At 41.5% G+C, this 12,130-nt stretch overlaps 1 protein-coding gene across 1 annotated transcript in view; it reads left to right on the top strand.

Annotated features, from left to right (window-relative positions):
- Positions 1-6,784, top strand: part of LOC307268050 (putative ferric-chelate reductase 1) — a gene marked incomplete at both ends in the record, with an annotated part of 28,421 nt that extends 21,637 nt beyond the window's left edge. The window contains 8 exons of the mRNA XM_080050570.1: positions 34-141; positions 671-786; positions 1,214-1,300; positions 5,776-5,867; positions 6,054-6,112; positions 6,279-6,422; positions 6,596-6,615; positions 6,695-6,784. Coding sequence (XP_079906696.1) covers positions 34-141; positions 671-786; positions 1,214-1,300; positions 5,776-5,867; positions 6,054-6,112; positions 6,279-6,422; positions 6,596-6,615; positions 6,695-6,784 — 716 coding nt within the window. The remainder of the gene's footprint in view (positions 1-33; positions 142-670; positions 787-1,213; positions 1,301-5,775; positions 5,868-6,053; positions 6,113-6,278; positions 6,423-6,595; positions 6,616-6,694) is intronic.
- Between the last annotated feature and the right edge of the window lie 5,346 nt (positions 6,785-12,130).

The raw sequence follows: 12,130 nt of genomic DNA, 5'->3' as shown, positions 1-12,130 counted from the left end.
GATCGGTCTGTTTGATTTGTTTTTCTACTACAGGGCAAATCCAGTTCCATACAGCAACCTTCATCAGCACTGACAAGGTAGACATCTCCAGACCGCAGCTTGTCCGAACAGCTGAATGGCCTAATATCATCAAAGCGCATGGTAAAAGTCCAGCACTCACCTAAACCATAGTTGTGGTTTCAGGTAGTAAAGCATAAGCCCCTTTTACACTGAGATTGTTGGTATTTTAAAGGAATGACCTTACACAAATCGTGGCTTTGTTTATTTACACAGGACCAAGCAAAGTCACCATGTTGACAAATCAGTGTGTGGAATTACATAGCGTTCCATTTCCCATGAAAGAGAGGCACATGACGGAGAAGCTGTGCTTCTTTCCCCTCCCCCTCAGCCGTGTATAGTATATAGTATAGTTTATAGTCCATGGATTTACCTAGCAAGTTCTAACATTTTGTTTGGTTTATCAGATTAGCATCAGCGCCATGAGTTTGACACCTCTTCGACGCAAGTCCAACAGTTTGGAAGTCAGCTAGAAGGCCTTCACATTAACTGCTTGAAGAGGAAGTTTTTTTCACTTCACAGAAAGACGTTTTGTGTTGGGACAAGGGGACAAGAAATGGACGTTGTTGAGTCATACACATGGCTTCTATTCCACTGTTACATTTTGTTTCAGGAGCACTGATGCTGATAGCCTGGATTACCATGGGATCACTGGGAATGATGGTGGCCCGATATCTAAGAGGAGTGGCCAAAGAACAGAACCTGTGTGGCAAAGATGTCTGGTTTCTGGTGAGACTCCAGATCCAAAACTGAACCACAGATTTACCTTGTAAAAAGTATATATATATATCCAAAATATCCAGTTTTTCATCTTTTTTATAGAAAGGCAAGAAAAAAAGACATTCTAAAAAGCAAACGCACAATTGGAAAATGTTTAATTTAATACTCATGTAACTGTGGGTCGGGGAGGAAGCAAGTCATATTTCAAAGTGCAGCAGTCCTATGTATTCTCTGAAAAAATTCAAATAATTTTTAAGGATAATGCATATTTTTTAATATTCAACAAATCTTAAGTTGCTATATAAAATCAATTATTGTATGTATTAATTGGTCTAAGCCTGCAGTCTGAGGTTTAGTTGATCAAGCACATGTCTCATGAGCTCTGTATGTGTGAGGGTGTGTATGGTATCATGTTGTACTCTTTGTGTTGAACCAGGTCCATGTTGCAGTGATGAGTGTGACGGTAGCAGCTACAATCATTGCCTTCATCCTTCCCTTCTCGTATGTCAAGGCCTGGTCTGGGGTTAGTACACCAGCTCTGCTAGGATTTACTTCATTTTGTAGTCTGATTTTGCGGAGTATTTTGGAGCCCATGTGTTTTGAAACATTTATTAAAGAGGATTGGGCAAAATACATAAGGAATTGCAGGTTAATGCACTGTGCACTGTGTTGTCATTTCAATTCAATTCAGTTTATTTAAGAAGGGGACAGTGCAAATTAATAAAACACATGATCATACATGATGCCAGAATTAGCCAAAAGGCTATTTTTCATCTGTAGTCCCCTGACATCAATGTTTTGGCATCATACTTAGTTAATAGAGTTAAAGTAGTAAATATGTCTTTGCTGTTATCGATTTATTTTCAGTAATACATATTTGTGTTCAATTGTGCTGGTTTGTCCTGATGATGTACTGTTTACAAATAAATTATGATATGATATGATATTGGGGCGGCAGTGGCGAAGTGGGTAGGGAGTTCGCCTCTGGTGTGCAGGGTCGGATCCCCCGTCTCCCCGCCACATGTCGAAGTGTCCCTGGGCAAGACACTGAACCCCGAATTGCTCCCGATAGTTAGCTTAGTTAGCTTAGCACCCTAGTGCTAAGCCTACCCTGCGTGGTAGCTGCTGCTATCGGTGTATGAATGTGTGTGTGACTGGGTGAATGTGTACAAAAAAACAATGTAAAGCGCTTTGGGTCTGTGATAAACGGAGATATAGCGCTATACAAGTCCATTTACCATACCATTTACCATATCCAATGCTATGCCAAGACCACACAAAAGCTTCCACTCTAAGGGTAATTCAACTGTAAATTCTAAATGTTTAACCCATTTAATTTTTTAGATTTGGTTAAATTCCCTAGTTCTCAGGGTTGTGTTCTGTAGGTAGGGTAATTACTTTGATTAGTTTGACTAATAAACACTTTTTCTAATATTATAATTTCATTGAATGAATAGTCATCCGTTTAACCAAATCTGCCCCCATTGAAATCCCAACAAAGGCTATCACATAGGGTGTATTCACACAGGGAATTTTTTTTGTTGTTGTTGCGTGGTCCACTTTCATATTGCCCCTTTTGCAAGTGAACCAGCATTAAGGAGTAAAACCACACGTGATCTGAGGTCATTCATTCATTGGACAGACATTCTGGGATGGAGAGAAGCAGGAAGCACAAAGTGAAAACTGCGAAATATATAACTGATACGATATGGGGTTGAAAAGAAAAAAATAAATAAAAATAAATAAATAAGCCTACATCTAGCCTATAAATAAAATAAAAAAACATAAAATTATTGTTGTTTCATACGGTTATAATATGTAGGCCTGTGTCAATATGTAGCCTACGATGTGAAACATAATATTTACTGTATTTTTGCTGCTGGACGCGCGGCTCGCGAGGAATAGGCTCAAGCTGACACACAGCTGATTTAGCCGTGTGTCAGCTGGGTGTGAGTTCGGTGCGGCTCAGCTCCAGACTGACACAGGGATAGTATTGACTGTCCCGTAAAATGGGAAGCAAAATAAAAACACGCACGTCATACAAAGCGCAGCGTGAACCTGTTGTCACTGTGTGATGGAGACGCTCCCCTCTCATTCATCTGGTCGCTGAACACATCAGCATGTTTACGCGTCCTGTCTATCAAATGTAATATATTCGCTCGGGGCCAGGTTTCACGTGTCTTGTAGCTCAGCAGACTCACCCGAGTGACGTCGGGAGGAGCTCAACGCTGATTGGCTATCGCGGCGCGGCCGGCAGCGAAAAGTTCAATATTTTCAACTTCTGCGGCGGCCGCGCCGCCCCATTCGCGCCGCGCCGCCCCTGGCCGCGCCGCGTGAACCGCTCGCCGCCGGCCGCCGATGCGCGCAGCGGCGCTCAAAATACATTGACTTTCTATGTAAACTCGCCGCGCGGCGATGTGCAGTGTGTTGGCACCTTTAGCTCGGCTGAGAAAAAACTCCCAGTAAAAACTCTTTACCGGGATTAAAAAAAATTGAAGAAATCTCAGGGAGAGTCGACAGAGTAAGGGATCCCTCTCCCAGGACGGACATACTGCAATAGATGTCATAAGTAGAGAAAATCACGAAGGAATTTGATCATTGACCAGGTGATTACATGGTAATACTAAGTAAAGTGCGAATAGTGTGGATGCAGGAAGACTTCAGATGCAGCAAGAGGATCCACACCGTCTCGTCTCCACCAGGGAAAACTAAGGTTTCCATCGCCGGGATTACATCCCACGTCTCCAGGTGGCGTCCTTAACCACTGCAACATCTTCCGCGTTGATGGTCCATTCTCAGATGTTACCAGAGGGGGGACCAGATCCACACCGTCTCGTCATGACAAGGGAAAACTGGAAGAGGACAGACAGGCAACCAGTGAGCAAAGCAAAAATGAATTTAAAGATTGAACAAGCAAGCGAGTAGAAAGAGTACTATCCTGATGGACGGTGAATCAGTGCTGATGTGAGGCAATAGCAGGCGGGGAGCATCCGTTCCTAGGACAGCTGATTCCGCACAGAACTCGGAGTCAGTCGAGTAGCATGGAGAGTGCTTGTTAGACAGAGGGAGAGAACCCCCGGGGCAACGCTCAGCCAATCATGGAAGATAGACAGAGGAGAACAAATGTCAGAGAAATGGTATCAGTTATGCAATTAGCGTCGGCAGGACAATTTTTCAGTGGGAGGACAACCGGTACTCAGGCCCAGACAAACCGAGACCGAGGCAGCTCCTCAGGCTGTTAATAATAACGCTACAACAATGTTAAACAATATGAACACAATTAACATTAAATTACATTGATTTACACTCTACCGTTCCCCACCGACACACAATCGGCGCCAGCCCCCCAGACCCAGAGCCTGCCCCCCAGCACCCCGCCCCCAGAGAGCACGCCCTAGTGCGGCACTAGTCCCGAGGAGGACCGGGGCCATAGGTAGAGAATAGATAGTATAGAATAGGGAAATAGCCAAATGCACCGATGCCACGAGGAGCAACCACAGCTGCATATGGAACAGTGTTAATTTTGTAGACTAAGACTATGACGAAAAATATTCGTCAACAAACCTTTTTCACGCACGAAAACTAAATAAAAAGGCATATATGATGACGAAGACTGAGACGAATATAACTGACACTATAGTCTACGAATAGGAACGAGACGAAACTGTTGGGCGGGACGAATTTAGAAGAGATCCAATCAGAACTGTGGGACAAGTTGGGAAGAAATCCAATCAGTGCAAAGCAGCGAATGCAACCCTATGTCGGTGAAAATCGAAGGGACAACTCGCCAGTGTGAGTGGGTGGAGAGAGCCGACGTGCAGAAAAACTCTGCGGATTGATGGACAAAATGATAGTCAGGGATATCCTGCCCGTTAACGTTGTCTAGGGGAACGGCTAAGTTCCGCGATCTGTTTGTAGTAGGCTGTGTCTCGAGCTTGAATACACAGAGCCATGTTCCCAAACTGACTGCGCAACTATATAGGAAATTAAATGTGTAACTGCCGCCTCCCTCCGTTAGTTTCTGTTTTCACCCGAGTAAGTTACAATCAACTCCGACGCTTGGACAGCGTTCAATTAAAACATCTCATTTTATTATCAAAAAGGCTTTGATGCAAAAGAAGTCCGAACACACAGCGGCATCGGTGTTGCTTAAAGGAAAGCGCAGTTGCTCAATTTTATTAGCACGTAACTGCATGCTGCTGCTGCTGCCCAGGGGCGGCCTTAACGATCTCGGGGCCCGTTTCAAGACCTAGTGTGGGGCCCCCCACTTATTTTTTTTATTTTCTATTTTTTATAAATAATGCTTGTGCATGCTCCCCCGCTAAAAGAAAAAAGATTGTGGAATCCAGTTGGTTCATAGACGGATCATGAGATAATGGGCCCCCGGGCACAGGCTCTTAAAGCCCCCTATCCGGTACACTGATTTTATGTGAGATTATTACGAATGAAATAGAATATATGTTTTGTATTAGAACCATTAAATCTGTGTCTGTATTGCATATTCAGACCTTAATACCATTCAATGAAGAAAAACACTTATTCGACGAAGTCCGCTGTAGATTTAGTCAACTAAAATCTGCTTATATTTAGTGGACTAAAACTAGACTAAGACTAAAAGATTATAGATGACTTAAATAGGACTAAGACTAAATGGTGTGATATTCAAAAGACTAAGACTAAATCAGAATTTGCTGCCAAAATTAACACTGGTATGGAAGCGCATCGAGACCACCTCTTCAGCTCGGTCTCGGAGCGTTTGTTTGGTCCGCCCCCGAGTGCGATTGCTGTATTCACACATGTCTGAAAGATGCGCACCGAAGGCGGAAGTGCACCTGAGTTTGTTTCAACCGAACTAAACACGGCATGTGTGAATACACCCATACTCAGTGGAGTGTGACAGGGTGGTGATGTTTAGCCCTCTATAGTAAATGTTGTAATCAGTTCTCATTGGGACAGTATGTCAGTTACTATCAGTGTAACTTGTGTGATTTTTTGCAGGGAGCCCATCCTGTGTTAGGCTGCCTGGTGATGATCCTGTCATTCCTCCAACCATTACTGGCTCTACTTCGCTGTGGACAACAACATCCATTGTAAGTACTATGCTGTGACTTCCTGTTGTGTAGGTGTAGGGCATGGCACCAAAAGGCCCTCACAAATATTTTGGACATGTTACACATTTATACTAACTTTTCACAAGGGCTCTTCTGACTGTTGTCTTTCTAGTGAAGACAGTGCTGTTTCAAAAGATGACTTTTTTGTTTGTTCTTTCTTGACAGGAGGTTTCTGTTTAACTGGTCACATGCTTTAAATGGAGTGGCAATAAAAGCTTCATCTGGTAAGTTATTTTCTTAAATCATGCACTGATAAAGGCCCTTACTGTTTTTTTTTTTTTTGCATTTGTACTCTTAAAAAAAAATTTTTGTGGAAAATCTTAGTCACACAGCCTCTACTGTCAACCTTTGTTAATCTTGAAAAGGCTATTTTTATCTGACATCACACAGTGGCGGCCATTTTGACTGGCCTGAAGTTGATTGACAGCACTCTGGACCAATGGATGATGAAAGTGATGGGTGGTTCTGTTGCCTGGGAAGCTTTGTTCTTCATCCTGCTGGATAGCCATTTAAAATGGAAGGTTAACAGGGCAGGTAATACACACTTCTTCATACTTTAAGAGATAGAAACTTAATGTATTTATCATTTATATACACACACACACACACACACACACACACACACACACACACACACACACACACACACACACACACACACAGCAGGAAAAAACAGCTTTAACTTTTCTGCTTTCTTTGGATTACAGATACTTTGGAGTCAAAGAAGGTGAGAAATAAAAGCCTAAAAGTAATTAATAAAATAAAACCTTACTGCAGCTTTCTAAGCATAAATGCATTGTTTTCAGATACCAGTTGAAGTCCTGCTGATGGCTCTATTCTTCCTAGGAAACTTTGCCTTTCTGGTGACACTGCTAGTTGGAATTGGAATAGTATAAGAAGAACATGCTGTTTTAATGTCTAATTTGTGGGCCTAACATATTTTGTGCTGCAAAGCCAATTTTAATTTTAAATGTAAATAATGTATATAATACTGTTAACAATATAATGTACTCCCAACCTGTATGTATGTAACCATGTATGCCATTTCACCATTTCTTATTAAAGGCTTGACACTGCAGGCAAAAAACTTAATTTTTTCAAGCACTGTTAACCCATAAGGACCCACGGTGACATCCAGGTTACACACACTTTGAATGTCCCAAAATGTTCCTCATACAGGTTTATACTATGAAGGCTATAGCCTATGAAGGCCGATTCGAAGGCCAAACCAGGGCCGAACAAGCGTTGTTAAACGAGACGGTCTCCGCAGGTCTCCGTTTACGAGCATTTCCGGTTTGCGTAACAAGCCGTTACCTTGCGTGACGACTGGCCGCTCCTGTGCTGCCTAGCAACCCTGATTGCTGCCAACGGAGACGGCCTTGTCAATGGAGGAAAAAAGAAAAAAAGTACAAGAAAAAAAGAAAGGAAGATAAAAGTTAAGAAGATGGAGCAACACGTTGTTGTTTTGTTATTTCTTATTTTATTTTAAGCCATTTCTGAAAAAACGCAATGAATCTTGGGATATGTTGGGCCGCAAAGGATCCATCTGTTGCAGCCTTCAAAACCGTGAAACGAAGGCTGCATTTCTCGGCCGCATATGAAGGAGCCTTGCAAATCGTTGCAAATGGAACAAGCCTTTGCGCGCCGCTATGACGCAATCGGTCTTCAATTGCAGCCTGCGTAGGCTGCAACCCCTGAATCAAGATCCAACTAAAAAAGTCCCTTAGTGACATATACTCAACATCCTGGTGTGGTTGTCATCTGACAGCCATGTGACTGTGTCAGGAAGTGACTTCCCAAAGATTGCAGTGTGACAGCTGCACACAATTGGAGAAATTAGCAAATTTCAAAAGCTTGTTTTTTGTTACTAAAGGTGAGTTAAAACCCATTTAACACTTCTAATGCTTTAAAAGGGTGTCCTGTATTACATTTAACCTAGTCTGACCATATTTCATTAACAACTTTATATAGAACAAGTTAGGTAAATATCGCTGTGACGTATACATCACATCGGGCCGTGAGCCTCAAAATAGTCAGAAAAATTTGGAGTGACGTATTTGTCACAATAACAAAAATGGTAATAAGCTAATCAATTAATTTTTGTGTTTAATCTATTTTGAATTAATATAGGGGAGAGTGGCCTAAGTTGTGCAACTTTTCACTCAAAGTGACTTTAAAGTAAGGCCTTGACAGTAAAGTCTCCAACTCAAATATCGATGGCCGAAAAGCAAAACCTCCTATCTGCATTTTTTAATTTTTTTTTTCTTGAAATGATGAGAACAAGGAAGGCTGCTCCTCCTCAGTAGTTTTGCAACATTTTCCCGCCCTTCATTGTGACAGAAAAGTCACATGAAAAAAACCTCCTATCGCGTTCACCGGGAATATGTTAAAGTTCAAAACCTCCTATCTACACAAGTTCAAAACTTGAGACTTCTGAGGTATGTAAACTAATCTTAATGTCTGTCAGATTGCAGTAATCAATTGTTTTCTTAATCAAATCTGTCTTCCACCTTTACTAGTGAAGTATTTGTTAGTATCTCTGTCAAGTTAATGATGAGAATAATATGAATCGGTAAACCATAGATATCTATGGTGTTAGCGCCCAATAGTGAACATTTTATTTCACCAAGTGGGTGAGTTGATCTAAAATATTATAGATAATACTTGAAACAGCTCTGATCACCATAAATAAGCTCTTTTTAGGTAAAAACAGAGTTTATTTACAGCCAGTACTCTTTGAACTGAGTTACAATTATACACTTAAAAAGTAGATGAGTAGCCTATAAAGAGAAGCCTATGCCAGACAGAAGACTGCCCAATAAAGGTGGAGACTTACAGTATCTCACAAAAGTGAGTACACCCCTCACATTTCTTCAACTATTTCGTTATATCTTTCCATGGAACAACACTGAATAAATGACACTTTGATACAATGTAAAGTAGTCAGTGTACAGCTTGTATAACAGTGTAGATTTACTGTCCCCTTGAAATAACTCGACACAGCCATTAATGTCTAAAGTCCTGGCAACAAAAGTGAGTACACCCCTTAGTGAAAATGTCCAAATTGGGCCCAAAGTGTCAATATTTTGTGTTGCCACCATTATTTTCCAGCACTGCCTTAACTCTCTTGGGCATGGAGTTCACCAGAGCTTCACAGGTTGCCACTTGAATCACCTTCCACCCATTAATGACGACATCAAGGAGCTGGTGGATATTAGAGACCTTACGCTCCTCCATCTCCCATTTGAGGATGCCCCAAAGATGCTCAATAGGGTTTAGGTCTGGAGACATGCTTGGCCAGTCCATAACCTTTACCCTCAGCTTCTTTAGCAAGCCACTGGTCGTTCGGAGGTGTGTTTGGGGTCGTTATCATGTTGCAGTACTGCCCTGCGGCCCAGTTTATGAAGGGAGGGGATCATGCTCTGCTTCAGTATGTCACAGTACATGTTAGCCCCAGACCATGACACTCCAACCACGATACTTGACTATAGGCAAGACACACTTGTCTTTGTACTCCTCACCTGGTTGCCGCCCCACACTCTTAACACCATCTGAACCAGATAAATGTATCTTGGTCTCATCAGACCACAGGACATGGTTGCAGTGATCCATGTCCGTAGTCTGCTTGTCTTCAGTAAACTTTTTGTGGGGTTTCTTGTTCATCATCTTTAGAATAGGCTTCCTTCTGGGACGACAGCCATGCAGACCAGTATGATGCAGTGTGTGGCGTATGGTCTGAGCACTGACAGGTTGACCCCCCACCCCTTCAAGCCCTGCAGCAATGCTGGCAGCACTCATACGTCTATTTTCCAAAGCCAACCTCTGTGTATGACGCTGAGCATGTGCACTCAACCTTCGTAAACCGGGCCGCAGGGTGGTATTGCAACATGATAACGACCCCAAACACACCTCCGAACGACCACTGGCTTGCTAAAGAAGCTGGAGGTAAAGGTTATGGCCTGGCCAAGCATGTCTCCAGACCTAAACCCTATTGAGCATCTTTGGGGCATCCTCAAACGGAAGGTGGAGGAGCGCAAGGTCTCTAATATCCACCAGCTCCGTGATGCTGTCATGAATGGGTGGAAGATGATTCCAGTTGCAACCTGTGAAGCTCTGGTGAACTACATGCCAAAGAGGGTTAAGGCAGTGCTGGAAAATAATGGTGGCCATACAAAATATTGACACTTTGGATCCAATTTGGAAAAAAAATCTTAGGGGTGTACTCACTTTTGTTGCCAGCAGTTTAGACATTAATGGCTGTGTGTCGAGTTATTTTAAGGGAACAGTACATTTACACTGTTATACAAGCTGTACACTGACTACTTTACTTTGTATCAAAGTGTCATTTATTCAGTGTTATCTACAGCTGCAACAATTAATCGACGAATCGATTATTTATCGATTATTAAAATAATCACCAACTATTTTGATAATCGATTAATCGTTTTGAGTTATTTTTTAATAAATAATGTCCAAATTCTCTTATTTCAGCTTCTCAAATGTGAATATTTTCTGGTTTCTTTAATCCTATTATGACAGTAAACTGAAATATCTGTGTGTTTTGGACATAACAATACATTTGAGGACGTCAACATGGGCTATGGAAAATTTATCTAAATTTTTCACAATTTTCTGACATTTTACGGACCAAAACACTAATCGATTAATAATCGATTAATCGAGAAAATAATCGACAGATTAATCGATTTAATTAATCGATAAAAAAATAATTGTGCACACAGTGTACTGTATATTTTTTGTTTTGTTTTTTACTTTGCCATAAAGCACTGGAGGAAACATTAATCGTGGTGAAGCAAGATTGCCATTTACCACGTTGCTTTTTTAAATTTTGGCTGCCCACTAGTGGCTGGAGTGAGAATTTTGGGTATTTCTTTAAAGATGCATAACTCCTCATAGGAATGGGTTAGTGACTTACTTCTTTGACATGCTCAGAAATGTGTGCTCTACAAGTCGCGGCCGGATTTAATCATCTCCGGCCCGCGGGTCGTATGTTTGACACCACTGCCTTAGATTTTGTACCGAGACCCACCCAGCTGTTGATTGTAAGCCTGGCCACCTGTGCTGCTTTTGAAGTCCATTGTCACAAATCATTTAATTTATAATGCAGTTAAAGGTAATTAGAATTGGGCGCCAGTCCCTGTTTGTTAATTGTTCTTTGTTTAAGGCGGTGGCCTCATGTACATCTGTTCCAGACATTTTGAACGTTTATAGTCGAGTACGCTGGCTGCTCCAAATGTCATTATCACATTTCTAACTCATTTTGGTTGCTCCTATAGAGGGAGAAACTCCTGAGTTTTTCTGATAATATTGTCTACCTTATACTATCAGTTGGCTCCCTGTTGTGAGCATGAAAGTAGTAGTTGTATGGTGAACCCTCCCTGTTTGCTTGGAGAAAGATCCTCTGTCTGTTTTTGTTCTATAAGGCAGTAGTAGTTATGCTTGTGCTAGGTTTTCTCCACAGGCAGGACGTTTACCAGGTTGTGGTCAGATGTTAAAGGTAGGAAGAGGTAATGCCTGCTTGATAAGATGTATCCTGTGTTTGAAGGGAAGATGCAAAGCATGAGCCAGTGAGGAGAATGCAGGTACACTCAATGGAAATCCATCTCTTGCTGTTTTGAGTGTAGAAAGAGGATTGTTTGTTGCCTTCATCTTGTGTCAACTTTAAACTGTCTTCTTTCTCTTGTAATTCAGTGGTACATGATGGTGAGTACAATGTCTATTTTTATTTTTTTAGATTACCTCTGTAGAGGTAGTAGAGCTTGTTATTGAGTTGAGTGGAAACAAGGGTTGGTTATTTGAGAGCTCTCCTTGCTTAAACTGCGGAGATGACAAATCTTTAGCCTGCATGTAGTATGTCATTAGTGAATACAGACGTAGCTAACGTTAAAAATGTACAGAAGTAAAACAACACAGTAACATAATAGTCTTATTGACAGGATAGTTTCCTCCTGCCTTTCAGTAAGAAATTAATTGATCTTTTTTTTTAAACAAATCTTCGCTGACCTTGTGAGAATATCCTTAAACATGTATTCCTAATGTTGTTATTCAGTCATATCAGTTGCTACAGTTATTATTGGTTGAGAGGTGTTTTACACTTTCACACTTCCTTTTGACTGAAGACTGAATTTTAAAATAATCAGAATGAATGACACTTAAAATGAATCTGGCCGTGTGAAATGAAAGGCAGGGCTTTAATGTTATGCATGTTGTTGTTGAACAGT

The sequence above is a fragment of the Ammodytes marinus genome, assembly GCF_949987685.1.
Source record: "Ammodytes marinus genome assembly, chromosome: 21".
NCBI classification, from domain to species: Eukaryota; Metazoa; Chordata; class Actinopteri; order Uranoscopiformes; family Ammodytidae; genus Ammodytes; species Ammodytes marinus.
This window is presented reverse-complemented; position numbering and strand designations above follow the sequence as displayed.